We start from the raw sequence: 21044 nt of genomic DNA, 5'->3' as shown, positions 1-21044 counted from the left end.
GAATCGAACTCATGTGGAAGTGGCTTTAGCTTCTTAGTGCAGTGCTTTAACCCGCTGCGCCACCAGGGAGGGCCATATATAATATATAATATTAATGTTGGGAGCAAGGGTTCTCAATAGGAAAAATGTAGATAAAAATATAGACCGGGAAAGACAAGTCAGAATCCTTAGGGGTTCAATTGGAATTGGAATTATAGTATGACTGGAAGTATAATATAATTGGAAGTGTAATATAAATCCAAGGGCAAATCCAAGTGTAATATAAATCTCTGTCTCTCACACACACTGCACATACTCTTCTGAAAGTCCACAGTGGCAATAACACTCCAAAGTCATTGTTTTTAAATCCCACAAAAAGGATTCCAGACTCAATGGAAAAGTAGCTGAATCAGAGCAGGATTAGGAAAAAGACAAGATGAGCTTACCCCCACATTTTGGGCCAGAAACTAAGAAAGTGCTCTAGAAACAACAGATTGATACTTAAGATATAGAAGCCAGTTTAAAAGAATTTCCAGTTTCCAAACTAGAAAAACTTCAAAATGAAAGTAAACATAAAAATGTTAACTTGAATAAAATAAGAAGTCTTGTATTTATACTAACAATAAATAATTGGGAGAAAGGAACATCCCTTCTAATATGATAGAGTGCTAATAAACACAAGGTCATAGTGGATCTAGAAAATACCATTTTGCAATATGAAAGACTAATGCAGTCTTTGAAAGCTAAACTTAGGAGATCGGGAATTTTGATGAGAAATGGGGTGAGGAGACGGGGAATTCTGATGAGAAAAGGGGTATCAAGATAGTCTCAAAGTATCCCCTACATGTTATTTGTTACAAACAAGCAAACAAAAAACAGTAATTACACAATAGTAAAAATAAAAACATACATATGAACAGAATTGAAAAGAAACCAAAAAGGACTAACTGGCATCTTGCATCTCCAAATATATAGCCTGAGAAGGATATAGTATCACTTATGTAGGATTTCAGCCAAAACTAGTACCTGAATCGAGTTATAGCAAGGAAATTGTGGATATTCCATAAAATATGTGATTTGTGTTAAAAAAATGTCAATGGAATGGGAAAAAAAGCCAAGGAAACTTTTTAAAAGGCTATTAGGGCACAGCACTGTGAAGCTAAAGCCACTTCCGCATGAGTTCGATTCCCGCCTGTCCCGGAGGTGACCACATGCCGTGGCAGACCTCTCCTGGCCCGCCCGCTGCTCCCCTCAGCAGTGTACTTCGTCGATCTGCCTGTTCTGCTCCCCACTCTGTCTCTGGTGAATCCTCTCACCCTCCACATCTCTGGCCTGTACCCCAGTTCCATATGAATAAATAAATCTTTTAAAAAAAAAAAGGCTATTAGGAGAGCTCCAGAATAAAAGCAGCACCCCATTGTAGGTTTTGCATTTCTTCCTGACTTTTTGTAGTGGCTTCTGTGTTGGAGCTGCTAGTGCAGGATGTCTCTAGCAAATGACAAAGCTGGGCCCCCTGCCCCAATTTCAAAGCCACAGCTGTAAATGCCACATGCTCAAATCAAAGATATCAGCTGTTCTGACTACAAAAGAAAATAGGAGTGTTCTGCTTTTACCCTCTTGATTTCACCTTTGGGTGTCCCACGCAAACAGAATTTAAGAAGCTCAAATGCCAAGTGATTGACAATTCTGTGGACTCTCACTTCTGTCACTGAGCCTGGATTCAGAAACTCAAGAAACAGGAGAACCTAGACCCATGAACATCCTCTTGGTGTCAGGCCTCAAGTGAACCCATTTCCTCAATATTATGGATGTTCAGACTGATGAGGGCATCTTGTTCAGGAGCCTTTTTGGATGCTAAAGGCTTGATCACTGCAAAAGACCTCCTTCACTTCACTTCATCACTGCAAAAGACCTCCCTGTTGACCACTCTATGGTAAGACTCTGAGACTAACTGAGGTCTTCTAGTTCACTGACAAACATGATAATACACAATTGTTTGAAGGCTAGTAGTGATACCATTAAGCATGATGCCCAGGAGAGCAAAGAATATTTCTCTAAGCAGGACTGAGCTTGGGGCCATTTTGTTACAAACAAACAAAACCTCTTTTACTAGTGTCATGTTTAGAAAACATCAATCCCAGATGTGGTTGTGGGACAGACAGCCCTGTCCTTCAGAAATAGCAGATGCCAGCCTTACTTGCTTCCCTTGGAGAGACTTGCCCGAGTTGTCCTGTAGGCCAACTGATGTATTTAGTAATGGGACATCACCTTTGACCTTTTGTACTTTCTATCAAACATGAACTGGGAAAAAAAATAACTAAAGGTAATTATACAATAAGCAAGCAATCCTACACTGGAAACTGTGTTGGGAAAAAAAGTGCCACAGAAGAAGACATAATTGGGACATTTGACAAAAATGGAATATAGACTAAATCTGACAGAAATATTACATATTATAGGTACTATATTTTAAATTTCTGAATTTAATAGCCATGCTTTAGATAAGTAAGAACATCTTAAGAAAAGTACAGCGAAACACTACAAGAATCAGGATACATGTAAACTAGTCTCAAAAATCTCAGAAAAGTTTTATTTGCCTATTATATAGCATACAAGATGTACAGAAAGAAGGACAGAATGATGGGTGGCTAGATGGTTGGCAAACAGATATAAAGCAATCATGACAAAATGTTAATTAGGGCAAATTTTAGGAAAAAGGTTATAGAAGAGTTTCCTCTATTTTTACAGATTTATGTTTGAAATAATTTTAAAACAAAAAGTGAAAAAGATCTCATTTCTCTCTCTCTCTCTCTCTCTCTATATATATATATATATATACAGAGGACATATATGTATGAATGTGAAACATACACAGGGTAACAATTTCTTAGATATTTAAAAGTGATTTAGTTAATTATTAATAAATTATTTCTCAATTTTGTGATTTGCTTGTTCTTTTATACATACATATATATATGTTTGGAAGTTTATTATATTTCTTTTTTCTTACTAAAAAGCAATTATCATTTTCTTCTAAGTACTGTTTTGATAGAATTATTACAACAATTTTCTTTATTTGGATATACAATTAAATTGTACCTGTTTCAATGTTTCCTTGACTCTATACTACTTAAGGGAAAGCATTTCATATTTCCATGTGGCTACATACCAATTAAATACTGTTTTACCCGTTTAGTTCTATGTAACATAATATGCTAAGATAGTGTATTCTTTTGCTTTTCTAAATATGTCACTGAGAAAAGGAATTCAGGGTGTATGTGCATGTGTGCTTTATATAAACTTGAAATGAAACATAAATAACGAGAAAGAAAAATGAAAAAGAAATGTACACTCTTCTTTATTCTTCACCAGCAATTTGCCCCACAAATTATACATCATAAAATTAAAAAATACCATTTGGAACACTTAAACATTTTTCTTTGCTAGTACCACCATACAAACAAAATCTAAAACTTGTTAACTAACAGCTCTTCTTAATGTTAATTTAAATCTCTTAAAGGGATATCAAATCTTGTTCTTAAGATAGAAGAATACAGCACTTTCTTCATAATCAAGTAAAGTTAAGTCAGTTCAGTATAAGAAAAGTTCAACTAAAATGGAACAAAAACAAATCTGGCTTGGTATCAGCATAAAAATCTATTTGAAGACTAACTTATTTGTATACTGTTTTTTCCATGTTGAGAGCTTTGTTTTGACTATTTCATTTTGGCTGTATTATCTCCTTGGGTAATTTCCTCATAAAGTATACAATGTAAGCAATGCTCTTCGACACTTAACCACTTAACATAAATCTTAGCCAGAAACTAGATATTGGATATTAGATATTTTTTCCTTTATAATGTGTAAACGCTGCACTTTCCAAATTTTGCAACTATTTCCATGCCTGTCCTATTCATTTTTCTTAATAAATAAACTATTCCTCCTGTCTTGAAGCTTTTCTTTATTTTGGGAATTCAGACAATTTACCTACATATGACTCTCTGTGTTTTTTTTTTTAAGCTTTGTAGGCCATTTCAGTCTAAAAATCAGGTCTTTTTTTTTGACTTAGGTTAAGTTTACTTTCAATAATCCCTTCAATTTTTACAGTTTCATACTTCAATTTCTGTAATTACATTCTCATATTCCAGAAAAGACACTATTATTCATATACTATTATTCATATTTTTCCCTCTTGTATTTCTTCTGTATCCCTTACCATTCAGTTTTGTTTTGTCACTCTCTCTCATTCTTCATTATCTTTACTGGAAAATTTTTTAGGATTTACTTATTTATACATAAAGAACTGGGATATAGGCCAGAGGTGGGGGTGGTGGTGAGAGAAATCACCAGAGACATAGTGGAAGCAGAAAAGGCGGATCCACTGAAATACACTGCTGAGGGGAGCAGCAGGTGGGACAGGAGAGATCTGCTGTGCCATGTGGGTCAGCTCCCTGGGCTGGAGATTGAACTCATGCCACGGTGGCTGGGGATTGTTTGATAGTGCTGAGCCTTTAACCTCTATGCCACCAAGGAGGCCCACACTGTTTTCTTTTACCTAGGTTTCACTAGTGGTGTTATGTTAATCTTCTGTTACTTCCATTATATCTGCCTTGTAGGAGCCACCTGCTGTTATTTTCTGAACTACATCACATTTCTTCAAAGTGGTGTATATTCTTAAGCACTTCGTGCTCTTAGGTTAGGCTTATGGGTTTGGCAGGCACTGAGAGATAAGGGAGTAAATACTCTCTGGTTTATCAAGGTTTGAGAAAATTAGGCTTCACCTCAGCCTAGAAGATGAGGAGTTCAGATAATAGTACTTGTATCCACTGTCAGCAGGCTCTCCCAAGAATGGACCAAGCCGGCTCTTTTTTTTTAAATGATTCTCTTTCATGTGGTGATGGGATTTTCTCTTGGCTCAGCAGGCAGGATCCATAGAGAACACGTACAGGGTCCTTGTCAAGTGTTATTTTCAATCTATTTGCCACATGGTCCCCTCTACAGCCCTAGATCTATATAATCTACTCGAAATCTGAAAGTTCATGGATGTTTGGGCTACACTCAAGCTTCAACAGTGAGCCAAACTCATTTCACTGTGTGTCTTCCCAGCAGGAAGCAAGAGGAAGGCAGGACCAAGAACTCAGATCCTACTTACTTAAAATAACATGGAATTATTCACTACCACCTAGAATTTGTCCTTGAGAGAGACTATGTATCTCACCTCCTCTAATAGAAAGACTATGTCTCTTTTGGGAAAATACCCAGGGAGAAGGAAGCATTTCCCTTTATTTCTAGCATATAAGAGTCCTGGTAATTTTAGATATGTACTGGAAGTCTTATGGGGATCAAATGGCATAGCAGATGTTACATGAGGCAATTAAAAGTGAGATTGCTAGAAAAAAGATTTCCTTTGACCCATGGGAACTGCCTCAATTCTAGAGAGTAAAAAGGTTTTGCTCCTCCCTGATTAAACTGCTTGACAAACTGTCTCTTTCATGTGCCTAACAACTCCTAAGCTGAATGTCTCTTCTTTTAATAAGTCTTTAGATTCTGCAGACTAGACAAGATCCTTCCTTTTTAGAAGTTATCAAATCTACTGATACATTCTTGATAATTAACACTAATACTTCTTTATTTTACTTTTTCAATTGTTCACTTAATATATGCCTTTCATGCTAGACTGTAGCTTCCATGAGGGCAGGGTAAGTCTGTCATTCACTGTTGTTTTCCTAGCTTAGTTTCAGGTACACACAGAACACTCAATTACTGGTTAACTGAATAAAAGCCGAAGGATCCTGGCGCTCTCTGGTGGCGCAGCTGGTTAAAGCACAGCACTGAGAAGCTAAAGCCACTTCAGCATTGAGTTCGGGTTCCCGCCTGCCCTGAAGGTGACCACATGGCGCAGCAGACCTCTCCTGACCCACCCACTGCTCCCCTCAGCAGTGTACTTCGTCGATCTGCCTGTTCTGCTCCCCACTCTGTCTCTGGTGAAGTCTCTCGCCGCCCCTGAGCCTCTGGCCTGTACCCCAGTTCTGTATGAACAAATAAATAAATCTTTAAAAAAAAAAAAAAAGCTGAAGGATCCAAAAATATTTATAAGATTGAGACAGCAAAGAGGAACAAAGAATAATGGGAAGCAGAAAGGAGAAAGGAGGCTAAAGAAAGGAAAGAGAACTTACCCGTGTAGAAAAGATTAAGAAAATAAATCTCAAAATCAAGATGAAATTGGCTCAAAACAGCTGTTATGCCTGAGTTTCTCAACCCAATAAAATGGCAGAAAGCAGCCACTATTCAGAGTGGAATAAATCCAGCAAGCTACACAAAGATATGAAGGCTCAGGTTACATGGTATAGTTTTACTCATACTCCTATACATTGTGTTCTCCTGAATATAGCTGGTTGTTCCAGCAAACCCCTAAAATGAATTTGTAGAAAGAGTATAACAGATATTGACTTTTTGTATGAATTTCAGACATATATGTCAATAATATCTATAATATTTTCCAATAACTAAATAAATCAATTCTGAATTCTCCTCTCAGTTAGACTAATAGTACTGTTTTCCAGCCTCAACCGAGTGACTTTATAAGAAGTTTGTTTATATCATTTAGTTCAAGCTCCCAGAAAAGTTTTCATCATTTGAGAATCACAATAAATGAAAAAATGAACAAGTCTCAACCCAGCTAAGCGGTAACGTGCACCTGATCTCACTTAAAATTCAGGAATGGTGGGCCCTTTCCTGGTGGTACAGCGAGTTAAAAGCACAGCACTAAAAAGCTAAAGCCACTTCAGCATGAGTTCAATCCCCACCCCGGGGGGTGATCCACATGGTGCAGCAGACCTCCCCTGACCTGCCTGCTGCTCTCCTCAACAGTGTACTTCATCACTTGGCCCTGTTCTGCTCCCCACTCTGTTTCTGGTGAATCCTCTCACCAACCAGCCTGTACCCCATTCTGTATACATAAATAAATAAATCTTTAAAAAAAATTCAAGGATGGTTTTTACAGTTGATCAACGTGAAATTATTCTGCCTTTCCTTTGCATCTTCTGTGAAAGAACAGAATAAAAAATATATCTAAGAGAAGAAGTTGGGCCTCCCTGATGGTACGGGGCTTAAAGTTCAGCATTATTAAGATATTCCCAGCCAGGGAGCTAACCCACATGGCATAGCAAGCCTCTCCTGTCTCATCCACTGCTCCTCTCAGCAGTGTATTTCAGTACATATGCCTGTTCTGCTCCACATTCTGTCTCTGATGAATCATCTCATCCCCTGTTCCTCTGGCCTATACCCCAGTACTTGTATGCATAAATAAACAAAAATAAATCTTTAATAAATAAAGAGCTATTTGTATTTCTAGACACAGAAAATTAAAGTACATTTAAGGTAGAAACTTAAATAATTAAAAAGCATTCAAATTAATATATCTGACAATGAATAATTTTATACTTACAATGAAGGTGCATTCCCATCTACTAATGAATGGGTAAGTAGTGGTAGATACATATAATATTATTCAGCAATAAAGATAATATTAAGTACTGACAATATTAAATACAATACAGGGGGTGAGAGTGGGACCCTGAAAATATTATGTTGAGTAAAAGAAGCCAGACAAAAAAGAACACATATTGACCAGATGTGAAATGTCCAAAATAGGCAAATCCATGGGGACAGGAAGTAAATTATGGTATTTTAAGGCTGGTGGGGAGGAAGAAGAAATGCAAGCAGAGGTGGGAAAAATAGGGAGTCAGTAGCAATGGATATATAGGAACAGAGTTTTAAAATTTTATTGTAGTGAGGGCTGCAAAATTTGTGAAAATACTAAGAAACATATAATTATATGTTTTAAATACGTGAAAATGTGAATTGCATTTCAATAATGTTGTTTTTTAAAGCAAACTATATTTACATAGGCTGTTCTGCAAGTACTCATTCCCTCCTTAACATACCACTGACATTTCCTTATTTAATGCTTTATTACTAGATAAGAATTTATTTACAACAGCTGTATTGAACATCCATGTACCTTTGCATGCCTGTATGATTATTTTCCTTTTTTTTTTTTTTTTTGCATAGAAGAACTGGGGTGTAAGCCAGAAGATGGGGGTGGGTGAGAGGATTCACCAGAGACAGAGTGGGGAGCAGAACAGGCAGATCTACTGAAATCCACTATTGAGGGGAACAGCAGGTAAGACAAGAGAAGGCTGCTGTGCCATGCAGGTTAACTTCTTGGCTGGGAATCAAACTCAGGCAGAGCAGTAATGGTGCTGAGACTTAACCCCCTAGACCATCATGGACGTCCTGTATGATTGCTCTCTTAGCAAACACAGAACTGAGGACAAAGGGTCTGCATTCTGTATTGCCTGATTGTTCTTAAAAAAGCCATCTGACATTCATCTCAATGGTAAACAAGAATACTTTTTCTCCATATTCCCAATGGTAAACATCACTGAACTTACTGATCTATGATAATATCTGATATCACTTTTAAATGTGTATTTCTTTAATAACTGGATTTTAAGTAGTCATTTATTTATGGAATACATGTACCCTGTCCTTTGTCCACTTTTTGATAATCTTTATCCATTTTTCTGACATGTACTACAAATTGCTCTTACTGATGGGTCTCTTAAATTTTCTTATGGCATCTCTCTTGCAACCCATCTAATACTTTATATACTTCAATATAACATTCTTTTGCTCTATGATAACTGACTTTAATGTTTAGCTTCTCACACCCAAATAACATAAAAATAATGTTTTTTTTTTCCTAGTGTATATCATTTAATTTTATATTTCATTTTTGGACAATCCAATCATTTTCTAACAAACTGTAATTCGAAGAATGTATGTATACATGTGTGCATATATGCATGTGTGTGTGTTTCTTTTTATCACACTTGTAATCCCTGTGGACTTCCCACCACCAATTCACCCATGTGCCATCACCATAGTCCCATGTGCTTTTCCCACCCCAGTTTTGATCCTATTCCGTTCTCTACTCCCCTTAGAATGTTTCTGATTTATAGTTCATTACTTTTGGTTTTTATTTTAATACAATAGCTTTTTGTTTTTCTGATCCCTTACACCCCTGCTGTGAGTGCAACTGTCCGGTAATTTTTTTCTTTCTGGCTTATTTCACTAAGCATGATCCCCTCCAGCTCCTTCTATGCTGCAAAAGGCACGTGTTTATCTTTTTGATTGCTGCATAATATTCCATTCTGTGTATGTACCACATCTTTTTTTTACTCAATCACTTAGTTTTCGGCATTTAGGTTGCTTCCACATCTTCCCTACTGTAAACAGATAGCAACAATAAATATAGGAGTGTAGGTGTCCTTCTGAATTAATGTTTTTGTGTCCTTTGGGTGGATACCTAGGAGTGGGATTCCTGGTTCATATGGAAGCTCCATTTCTAACAGTTTTAGAAACCTCCAAACAGCAACAATAAGGAATGCTTCAAGAACTTGCATGCCATCCTTATGCAGAGGCCATGCTAATCTTCTTTGTATTGTTCCGATTTTAGTATATGTGCTGCTGAAGCAAGTACTCTCAGATAATTCTTTGAGTATGGCTTGTGCAAAAGATAACTTACCCAATTGCTGAGCCCACTTTATGGCACTACCAGTGTCTCCTGCATTGCCTTCAGCTAAACATACAACTTCTTGCCCAATCTTCCACCCAATTAATGGGTAAAAGCCTTAAAGACAAACAAACAATTCAAGGCATATAATAAATAAATAATTCATGTCAGAGGCATCTACAAATGGAGCAATTTGATTAAAGATTAGCAAAGTGGCTCTTTAGTCATACTGTTTGAATTTAATATCGGCCCTTTCTAACTTAATAGACCAAGTCTTAAAAGTTTCTAATCTCTTAGCCTCAGTTTCCTCAACTGTAAAATGGTCAGAAAGTTCCTGCGAGAATAAACCGAGTTAGTAAATTAAAAACAATTAAGACTAAGCACAGAACCTGGCATATTATATGGACAATAAATATTAGCTTTTACAAGCTACAGGCTAATACAGATACGGACAAATAAGTCTCAGGAAACAACATTTTAATTGAAAAGTAAAAGATTACTATGGGATGAGTTTGCTAGAGAGCTACTTGGCTGCATTACATATGACTTCTAAATAAGGTTCTTAGTAGAAACAACTTGACACAACAATCAGCATTTTTTAGTTACTGTTTTCCCAGGTAAGGTGAAGAGAGCTAGAGGAGGAAAGAAATGTAGGAGAAAGTCTTTAAAATCCAGAACCCAGACTAAGAGACTCTAGCTCTCTTGGTAGCTCCACAATCTAAATTTCTTGGTTTGTATATCCCAGGTTTTTCTTCATCAAGAAAATTCTTTTTAAAAAAATGCTTAAATCATTTCTTTTTAAATTAAGTGCCATTATTTTTACATCCTTGTTGTTATTCTAGCAGTACAGGATTTCTCTCCTCAGATGTGATAACCAGGGTTCTCCCACCACCATGGCACCCCTCCATCGTATTCTATTGTGGCAAGGAAATTTTTAGTAATTGTCATCAAAATCCTAAATATGCAGGGGTCACTAACTGAGAACCACCAACTCTAAACAATATCATGAAATGGAGGATTTCTAACACATAAAAGAAAAGAAAATGTGGAGCCCAAGAAAGATGCTTTAAGAAAATATAACATGTATTAGAGGTAAATATTTAGAAAGCTGACCAAAATACCCTAAACTTCTGAATTTTTTGATAATCTTTTTCTTTTTTATATTTTCAATTTAAAGTAAACAAGGGAAATGGGAATTAACTCTAAGAATATAATGAAAAAATGTTAGAGAACATCCTTAATATAAACATAAAGTAGAAAAAGGGTCACAAAAGTTAAATAATGAAACTGGTATTTTATTGATACATAGGATAAATTCTAACTATTTACCTCCAACACTCTGTTGAGGTTTATTTCCAGTATTAATATCCAAAAATGTCCCAGTTCCCATGGTTAATTTCACGTCTCCTGTCTGGAAGCAGCACTCTCCAAACATGGCTGATTGCTGGTCAGCGACCTACCAAGAATGTTCAAATGTTAAGACGCACCAGCTCCTAGCAGTGGCCTTTTACTGTACCCCACTGTCTCACTAATTGTATCCTCACGGTTCAACATTTTCTTTTCTTTTTTCTTTTTCCTTAAAAAACAAAACAAAACACTGGCTAGAACAAGGAACTATAGGATGGGAGTTTCCTAGGACTTGCACAACAGTAGGTGGAAACTACCGTGTGTGCCTCAGGATGCTTTAGTGGCAGCCTACTTCACTAATTTTAAGTATCAAGGAATTATCTATGAAATAAAGGTAAGAATTAAGATTGTGCAGAAAAAAAATAAGATTTTTCTTTTTAAACTTATTAGTGGCTGAACTCATTAAAATCAACTGATCTCACAAATCGGACTTTTAGTAAGAATAACAGGTGTGTGTTTAACACTAGAGGTCAACGTAAGTCAAAATCATTACTCGCAGATACTTCTATTAGAAGAAAAATTACAACATTTTGTTAATATATTTAAGTGCAGATATACAAAACAATATTTTAAGGAGCAGTCACTGAAGGGACAGTTCCTCACTAATCTATAATTCTTCCAGTGAGTCTAAAGCTTAGCGAGTCCACCCTTCAACTCAATAAGACTGATCCTTTCTACACGATGAGGACTTTGTAACATGAGAGTTGAATTCCCCTTCCCTCGCCTGTTTCCTCTACCCACTGAAGCCACTACCCAACTAGGGACAGAAAGTCTCTAGCTTCTGCTTAAACTGCTGAAAAATCAGAGGCATAATCCGAGCTTCTACACAGCTTATCCATCAGGTAAATACTTGGATACCCTAAGTTCTGATTCAGAAAGCCAGACAGAAAGAAAATAATCAAGAAAAAGCCCTCAAAAATAAAAAAACAAGACAGCTTACTTTCACGTATCCTAAGCTTCTCTATCAGGAGATGCTGGCTAAGGACTTTATAAAATGTAAATACAACATTCTTCTTTTCTTCAAATTGCCCCACCACTGCTTATAGTTATACTGCATCAAATATAACATCATGTCACCCTAGTAGGTTTTGTGTTGTTGTAGGATATTCAATATGAACCAAACATTAATTAGAAAACAAAAAATGATTTAACATTTTTCTGAAAAACACTATATAATCGTAAAAGGTTATAAAGTGCTCTCGTGACAGAAGACTGGCCCAGCAGGCCCTTTCCCAGTATAGTAGTGAAAACTTGTGATTTAATCCAGGGTCTGTTAATTTAAAAAGAAAGAAGATACTTTAACTTCATTCTGCAATGACCTTTGATCTCCTAAATCTACTGGTAACTATTCATATGTACTGTTTTAGTTTATACCAGACAAGGAAAACTGAAATTTCATACTTACCAAGGCCACTATTGGTATAGGCACACCAAATATCTCTTTATCCACTGATCCAAAATTGAAGCTTTTAATAAAATTAATTAAAAGGAAAGTTATACCTCTAGAAATATTAATTCTAAAATTCAACAAATTGTTTTTTGCGTAGACAAAAAGTTAATGAACACATAAGCACCACAAACATAAAAAATTGCTTTTCCCAGCCAAGGTAAAATGAATTTAAGGAAAATTCTGCCATCTAGTTCCAATGTCTGATGCGCATGGTTACCTTGTATCTCTCACAGGAGGTAGGACAGTGAGGGGTATGGAAAGCAGGGAGGTAACAAATCCACTCCAGCACATCTGAGCAGAGAAACAGGTTATCAGAACCCACACTAAATTACACAGAAATAAGTGATTCAAAAGAAAGGAATAAACCTTACTTCATATGGATCAAAAAGTCCAGTTGTACTAGCATTTGAAAAATCTGTAGCAAATTCAGAACCTAAATTGACATTGGAAATATCTTTATTAGATAGCATAAATGAACACTTAGTCCTAGTTCACACGAATCTAAACCTTTGGAAATAGAAATTCTAATGTCTATTTCCAATGCAATCTCCAAAACAATTCCCCACATAATCTTAAAACACTTACACACACTGTTATGATCTCTAGAAGGAGTGATCCCTATAATTATACCCAGTTGCACAGTGGCAAATTTGGTCTTGAACTTCAAGTATTTCTACTCTTGGAATTGAAATGCTCTTCAGTATTAAATCTGAGTTTTCATCACAATGTTTGAATCACCCTCCTTGTACAATTTGCAATTAATCTAGTTTCATTACAACATGTGCTAGGATAAAGTTGTAAATAGTGTTAAAAAAAAAAACTTAAAATTTCTGTATCCTGTCTTACTTCTATTGCTATTATGTCTTTTTGTTTTTCTTTTCTGGATCCTACGTGCCAAAGGCCTCCTTTGTTTTGATCTTGTCAAAACAGAAATTAAGTCAATTGTTTGGACCAAACCCTTGAGGGACGCTTGCTACAATGGCTGCCCACAGCTCTACAGTGCTGAGGCTTAATCCCTTCAGCCACTGGGGAGGCCCCAACTTATACATTTTGGGGGGTGGGTGGGAATCATTCCTATCAGTAAAATTTCAGTTACTTGAGAAGTATCTGTTTACTGGGTCATCTCTTTACCTTTGGTGAGCTTATGTAACAACCAGGTATCAACAGTCCCAAAGCAACAATTTCCTTCTTCAATTGCTTTTCTCACCTTGAAAACACAAAGCACAAAATCAATTCAAAAAGGCTAGATTATTAAGTGATCAATTAAGTGCTAAATACAATATAATTCTACCTTTAGTAAAAATTAACATCACTATAGAAACTATTTCAGGAATATACCTCAATTTTTCAAAGCAATTTTTTGTGAGGACCAAAACAAAATGTGAATATGTATATACATTAGTATATATGTATACATGAACATATGAACATATATGTATACTTTAGCATTAGATATGCAAGTATGTATAAATATAACAGAAAAAAGCTATACAGCCCACAATGCAAATTCTGTCCATTGCCTGTTCTGTGCAAATTTATTTTATGGGAAACCTCCCTAGTGGCACCAGGGAGCTATATAGCTACTGAGGCTACTGCTACCAGAGTTTAATCTCCATCCAGGGAGGTGATCCAGATGGCGGGCAGACCTCTCCTGACCTACCTGCTGTTCCCCTCAGCAGGGAGCACCTGCTTGTTCTTAGTCCTTCTGCCTGTTCTGCTTCCCACTCTGTCTCTGGTGAATCCTCTCACTCCCTACACTTCTGGCTGTACCCCAGTTCTTGTATGCATAAATAAATAAATCTTTTTTTAAAATTGAATTTACACTTAATACATTCATGACACATGTAAGCTATGTGAAATTGAAATGTAGTGCCCATAAATAAAGTTTTAGTGGAACACAGCAATGTTCACTTGTTTATGTTTATCAACAGTTGTTTTTGAGCTAAAATGCAGAGCAGTGTGAAAGAAACCTTATGAAGGTGAAGAATAAAAGTCCTCTGTCTTCCACAACAATATATAGTAGATACATTAATTTTCCCTCAAATAATCAAATTACTATCTTTATTTTGAGTTTTTCTTTCCCATACTACATACACAAAAACACACACACAAACTTTCTTACCTCCGTGAGGTGCTGTATAATCCAGGCCAATCTCAAAGAAACATGCTGGGTTGTGAAAGTGAACAAACTGGCTGCTAAAAATCGTTTACTTCTGGTAAAAAAGTGAAGTACTCGGCTGGAACTGTGTATTAACTGTATAAAAAATAATTTAGGAAAATGCATTTAATGATGGCTGATGCTTCCATTTAATTCCATATGCATGCAAATAATACCAATAACAAACAAGTTATTGAACCACTTATAGAGTCTGGGTGCATAGAAAAATCAAGTAACACTCTAAAATATGAAATGTATCACATCTACTGTATTTACAATGATCTCCTTGAAAATTTTTAAGTAAATATTCTATTTTTAAATTCTACTCATTTTTAATGTAATTTTTTTGCAGCATTTGATTTCCCTCCTCAGGTATGGTCACTGTAGTTCCCCTCACCACCAAAGCACCCACACTTCATCAACATATCCCCTTGTGTTCTTCCCTCACTGTTTTCATTCATTTCTCTTCATGGATGCCACATACCTATGGTACTATGACCTTCTGTAGTACTCAGCAGAGGTACAAGTATTTATAAATTCCTTTCAAAATAAACATTTTAACATCTTTACCTATTTTTAACTATGGCACTGAAATGAGAATAATAAAGAACGGTTGTATTTCTATTAGAAACAATACTTCTAGTCAAGTCAGTATTAACCCAGAAGACACTTTTCTTATCCATTATGTGCTTAAACCTTGACGTGTATTTTACGTAGCTTTATCTACACTTATCTATTGATTAAAGATGAAATATATAGTCTAAGCATGTTATGCTATTCTGTATTAGATTTAGGCAGGATCTCCTGTGAAATATAACTTTGGGAATGGATACAAAAAAGGGTGAGAATAATCCAGCTATGATGGGGGAGAGTGCCCTCTGCATATACATGGCCTTAAGGTGAGAGAGCACTTGGACATCACAACAACAAAAGCAGGCTGGCAAAGCTGGAGCCAAATTCTTAGCAACTTCAGAAAGAAAGGAGTCTGGGAATTGGTCAGAACTGTAGCTAAGATGGTAAAGTGTAGGGATTTTATGCAAAAAGTAAAGAGTGTTTAACAACCATTAAGCAAGAATTAGAACAAGTAAGAGAGAAAGCATGGTTGCTTGGGGAGACTGGAGGGAGGTCACTGACGGGAGATTGCCAACACACTCCAGTTACTTCACAGTTTTTCTTGGGTCTAGTCTTGGGTAAACACAACCTTGGTGTCAGCTCTGGAGATAGAGCCTAAACATTTCCAAGAGCCTCAATCAATAAACCATGAGCATCTGGACAGGGGTGACAGCAGGCTGACAGTCTCCTTCACTGGTAAGCAGGTCCTGGTATTACATGTGTTGAATGGTATATCTGCTGGTGTGTACTTTTCTGCTAAGAGAAACCAAAACTTTCATCATGCACACATCCAATAGCAAGCAGATGAAATGCTAATGAAAGCCTTTGCATTTGGAGTTATATTCTCACAGTATTTGAGTTGTGAGGCATAAATAACAGAAGTGAATGTTTTCACTGTCACAATTTTATTTCAAAGGAATAAAAGTTGTAAATATTTCACTTGACTAATTTAAGTAATATTTAATGGACTGAACTGTTTGAAACTAAAATTATCATTCAGGCTTAAAATTATAGATTATAAGTAGTGTTAACATAAAACTACACAATTCAGGAGTCACATTTCCTCGTAGCCACTTTCAACTCCCTTAGTGTGTCTTTTCTGATAAACAGCACCGCTCAGTATTGATTCTTCAAAGTCATTAAAGCAAGGTGCATTTTTATATATTAAACTAACAAAAGGAAAACTCATTGTGGGTGAGATTATGACAAAAGTGTTTCTCAAGCATTGGTGTCATATTCTGCAATATATTCCTGTTTGTTCTCACAGAAAAATAAGGTCTCCAAGTAGGTATCAAGTAAACCTGATGCTCCAGACATGCCTGTGTACCATGTGGAAAGGCACCCTAGCTGAAAGACATTTACGTGGGCAGTATTGCAAGTATTAAAATAACCATTGTGCAGTACAGGTTATAACATCACATACTGCAGTTTTAGCCACATTTGAGGAGCTGGAAAATTGTGTTACCTTTGACACAGTCACCTTCCACTTAGAAATGATGACATTGCTATTTTGCTGCTGCTACTATGGCTACTGTCATTTACTCACTAGGTGCCAGGAACCATGTTAAGAGCTATGTTTCAACGAGTTACTTGATATTCATTCTTCAGTTTTAAAAATAAAGATGAAATCTGGATATTCCCGTATCTCTTTTGGACTTAGTCTGTGTTTCCTCCATCATTCCAAGAGTGGAACCATGAATTCTCACTAACATGTGAAAGTCTAATGGACCTCAAGTCTCCTCAGGACTGCTTGGAGTATATTTCCATCTACTACAAGTCCTTTGCTTTTCAGTGACTGTTATTAAATTTCATGGTATGGGGAGTGTACATGTGTTTATTGTCTTCTTAGTGAACTAAAACAGCATAGGTAACTTAGAAAATTATATAATTAAGCCTCCTGTTAAAGGTCATTTACAGAAATTAAAAGCAGTAATATTCAAGTCACAGAAGACAAAAAAAAGATTACCTTCATTAGAAGAGAACTATTCCAAGATTTTACAAGGTCAATAGCTCTTAGGTCTTGCCAACTAATGAAATTGTGAAAATGTTTTCCCGTTTTCCTAAGAAAAATGGAAATAGTATTTTGAGACTCAACATAAATCAGAGACTATCTTGTATAAAAGATCTGCCATAAGAGAAAACACAATTAGAGGTCAAACCTTAATTTCAATGTGTGATTAAATTAGATGGGTTCTTCCAAGTGGCTTCAACTTTATAAAATGAATGCACTTCATAATGACAGTGGGATTTTAGATCATAGCCTTTTTGAAGCACTACAGTGTGTATAAATCCTACAACAAAACTAATGAAAAGGTCTTTAAGATGTGAGTATATTGTTTTAAATAAAAACAAGATAAAGAAGCTAATTTTCCCTCTTTCATTAGACCTATCTTGATAGACACAATCAAATTATTTAAAAAAAAAGCCTCTATCTGCAGAAAAGCTGAAATATTATCTATTTTTTAAAATATTTATTTATTTATGTTTACAGAACTAGGGTACAGGCCAGAGGTGTGGTTCGTGAGCGCATTCATCAGAGACAGAGTGGGAAGCGGAACAGGCAGATTGACAAAGTATACTGCTGAGGGGAGCCGCGGGCGGGTCAGGAGAGGTCTGTCACACCATGTGGGTCAGCTCGCTGGCCGGGGATCAAACTCATGCTGCAGTGGCTTCACAGGGCTTCATAATGAGGTACTTTAACTTGTTGTGCCACCAGGGAGAGCCCTCTATGCCTAATTTTACACCTCTCAACTTTAGCATTGGCTTAGTCACTGGCAACACAATAAGAAGAAAATCAATATACTCTGAGTCAGTACCACAATAAAAGTAGAGAACTACAAAACAAAGTAGAAATCAATTCATTCTCCTGTGTGTCTCCTGGAAGCCAACGCCTGATAACAGTAATCTTCAACATCCGACTAAGGTTTGATTTCTACCCTTTCTTCCTGTATGAATTTAACCAGTTCAATTCCTAGGACTGCTACTCTCCTCGCCTCTCAAGCAGCCCACACTCATGATCACATCCTTACCTTTCTTACTTAGAAGCATTCTACCACTGACATTCAAGCTTTCTAAGATATCAGTAGACACACCTTGCTATTATTTCAATTCTTAACGCCTTGTTTTCAAACACTTTGTGACCTTTAATTCTCGAGTATTCCTTTTTCTTCCCACCAACTCCTAGGCTTGCTTATGTGACTGGATTCCATGGTTTATCATTTAATAACCTGGCTTTCACAAACTCTACCCTAGACACTGTCTTTTTTTTTTTTAATTGTGGCAAAATATACATAACATGAAACATACCATTTTTAAATGCATAATTCAATAAATAGCACAAGTATATTTCACAATGTTCCTTAACTATAGCTACTACTTGGGCTGTTTCCACCTTCCTGTTCTTTGTAAATGCTGCCACTATAAACAATGCTGTACACATATCTACCTGAGTGCCCACTTTCAATTCCTTTGAGAATATACTTAGGGTTTGAATTACTGGGTCATATGGTATGAATTCTGAGTCATATGGTAATCTGTTTTGTTTTTGACCAATGGCCAAACCATTTTCTACCTTAGCAGCACCACTGTACATTCCATATTCGAGACACAAGAGTTTAAAATTTTTTTTTTTACATACTCACCATTTTTTTAGCTATAGCCACACTGGTGGGTCTTAAACTGCACCTAACTGTGGTTTTGACTTGCCCTATCCCAGTGACTGATGATATGGAAATTTTTTCATGTGTTTATTGACCACTTATAAATTATTTAAGTCCATTTTTAAAATTTTTTGTCAAGTTGTAGTTCTTTATATATTCTGAATATTAATTCTTAATCAAATATTGGATTTGTAAGTATTTCCCTCATTTTGTAAGTTTTCTTTTCATTGTTTTAAGGGACATTTTTCTATACTCACTTTTTTAAATGGAATTCACAGCATACACCAAACATGTTACTTCTTTTTCATTAGTAATCTAAATCACAAATCTGAAAGGTGATTTTCCCATTGTTTTATTTCTCAGTCTTGGATGAAATTGCATGCCAAACACACTAAGACACATATCTTCCATGTCATATTATTAGGTTGTGGTTGGTTTTCAGAAATCTAACCACAGATTTGAGATATCGGTGACTATATTTTTTCAGATCAATGCTTTAAATGAAAACAATACATTATATCAAAACAATTTCAACATGGCTTTCTTTTTTACCATTTATGACTAAATTTTAGGCAATTTTTCTATTTTAGAAAATTCAATAGTTAAAAGAAAAGTAAAGCAAATTTAGTTATCATAAATAAATAAATATATCTTAGTAATAGTCTGGAAGCATAAAAGTTTTTAATTCTGATGAAATCCAATTTATCTATTAATCTATATTTTTCTTTGGTTAGTTTGGTTTTAATGCTATTTAAGAAAACATTGCAAAATCCACAGCCATGAAGATTTTCCCATATGTTTTCTTCTAATAGTTTTTAAGTCATTCTAAGAGTTTTCTAACTCATTTTCTGAGTGAATTTTTCTATATGGTATAAGGTAAGGGTGTTCAGTAACATCATTCTTTTGCAAGAGAATATCCAGTTACCTCAGCATCATCTGTTGAACAAACTGTTCTTTCCCCATTGCCTGGCCTTGGCACCCTGCTAAAAATCAACTGGCCATTGTGTTCAGTTCCGTGGGTTGTCAGAACAAAGGCCCATAAACTGAGTAGCTTAACACTATAGTAATTTATTGTCTCACAGTTTTGGAAGCTAGAAGTACAAATTCAAGGCATTGGAAGGACCATAGGCCCTCTAACAACTGGAAGGGTTTCCTTGAGCTTTGTAGCAATCTCTGGCTAAGCATTCCCTAGCTAATAGCTATCTCACTCCAATCCTCCTGCTTGACCTGACATTCTCCTTGTGTCTGTCTTCATGTGAAGATACCAATCAAACTGTATTAGAAGCCCACACCCCAGGCCCTCCCTGGTGACACAAGGGTTAAAGTGCAGCACTATGAAGCTTTCTGTAGCCACTGCAGCACCAGTTCCATTCCCGGCCAGGGAGGTGACCCACATGGCATGGTAGACCTCTCCTGGCTCGCCCACTACTCTCCTCAGCAGTGTATTTCAAAATATTTGCCTGTGCTGTTCCTCACTCTGCCTCTGGTAAATCCTCACATCTCCCTGCATTAAAAAAAATAAATCTTAAAAAAAAAAAAAAAGCAGCCCATACTAAATTGCATTATAACCTCGCTTCAGTTTATTATATCTACATTGATGCTAGCTTCACACACATTTTGAGGTAGTTGTTATGCCTATAGGGTTATTTCTCTCAAACCTCCCTCATGTATGACATTAATAAGTCAAAGAGTAAAACAACTTTCCAGCTCCTCAAATGTGAGTAAAGCTGCAATATGTGATGTAATAACCTGTACTGCAAAATGGTTATTTTGATACTTGCAATGTTGCCCACATAAATGTCTTTCAGCTAGGGGGCCTGTTCCACATGGTACACAGGCATGTCTGGAGCATAAGGTTTACTTGATACCTACTTGGAAACACTATTTTTCTGTGAAAACAAACAGGAATATATTGCAGAATATGACAGCAATGCTTGAGAAACACTTGTCATAATCTCAACCACAATGAGTTTTCCTTTTGTTAGTTTAATATATAAAAATGCACCTTGCTTTAATAACCTGTGAGAATAACCTCTGAGAGGTGCTGTTTATTGGAAAAGCCCTCCACTAGTTAAAGTGGTCAAAAGTGGTTATAAGCAAATGTTATGACTCCTGAATTGCGTAGTTTTAAATTACACTACAATCTGTAATTCTAAGCCCTGATGTATGATTTTAGTCTTTTGGCAAATTAATTAAATA

General features: G+C 36.1%; 1 protein-coding gene across 1 annotated transcript in view; it reads right to left on the bottom strand.

The window, feature by feature from the left end:
* The window catches only part of GK5 (glycerol kinase 5 (putative)), a 62731-nt gene that overhangs the window by 18469 nt on the left and 23218 nt on the right, over window positions 1-21044 (bottom strand). The window contains exons 3-10 of the mRNA XM_012724831.1: window positions 17153-17246; window positions 14539-14670; window positions 13548-13623; window positions 12788-12849; window positions 12634-12707; window positions 12372-12432; window positions 10889-11015; window positions 9572-9676 (exon numbers count right to left, since the gene is read on the bottom strand). Of these exons, the coding sequence (XP_012580285.1) occupies window positions 9572-9676; window positions 10889-11015; window positions 12372-12432; window positions 12634-12707; window positions 12788-12849; window positions 13548-13623; window positions 14539-14670; window positions 17153-17246 (731 nt within the window). The remainder of the gene's footprint in view (window positions 1-9571; window positions 9677-10888; window positions 11016-12371; window positions 12433-12633; window positions 12708-12787; window positions 12850-13547; window positions 13624-14538; window positions 14671-17152; window positions 17247-21044) is intronic.

Source organism: Condylura cristata, unplaced genomic scaffold (genome assembly GCF_000260355.1).
Source record: "Condylura cristata isolate star-nosed mole 26May11 unplaced genomic scaffold, ConCri1.0 scaffold00014, whole genome shotgun sequence".
NCBI lineage: Eukaryota > Metazoa > Chordata > Mammalia > Eulipotyphla > Talpidae > Condylura > Condylura cristata.
The sequence above is the reverse complement of the archived record's forward strand: the minus strand, read 5'-3'. Positions and strand labels throughout refer to the sequence as shown.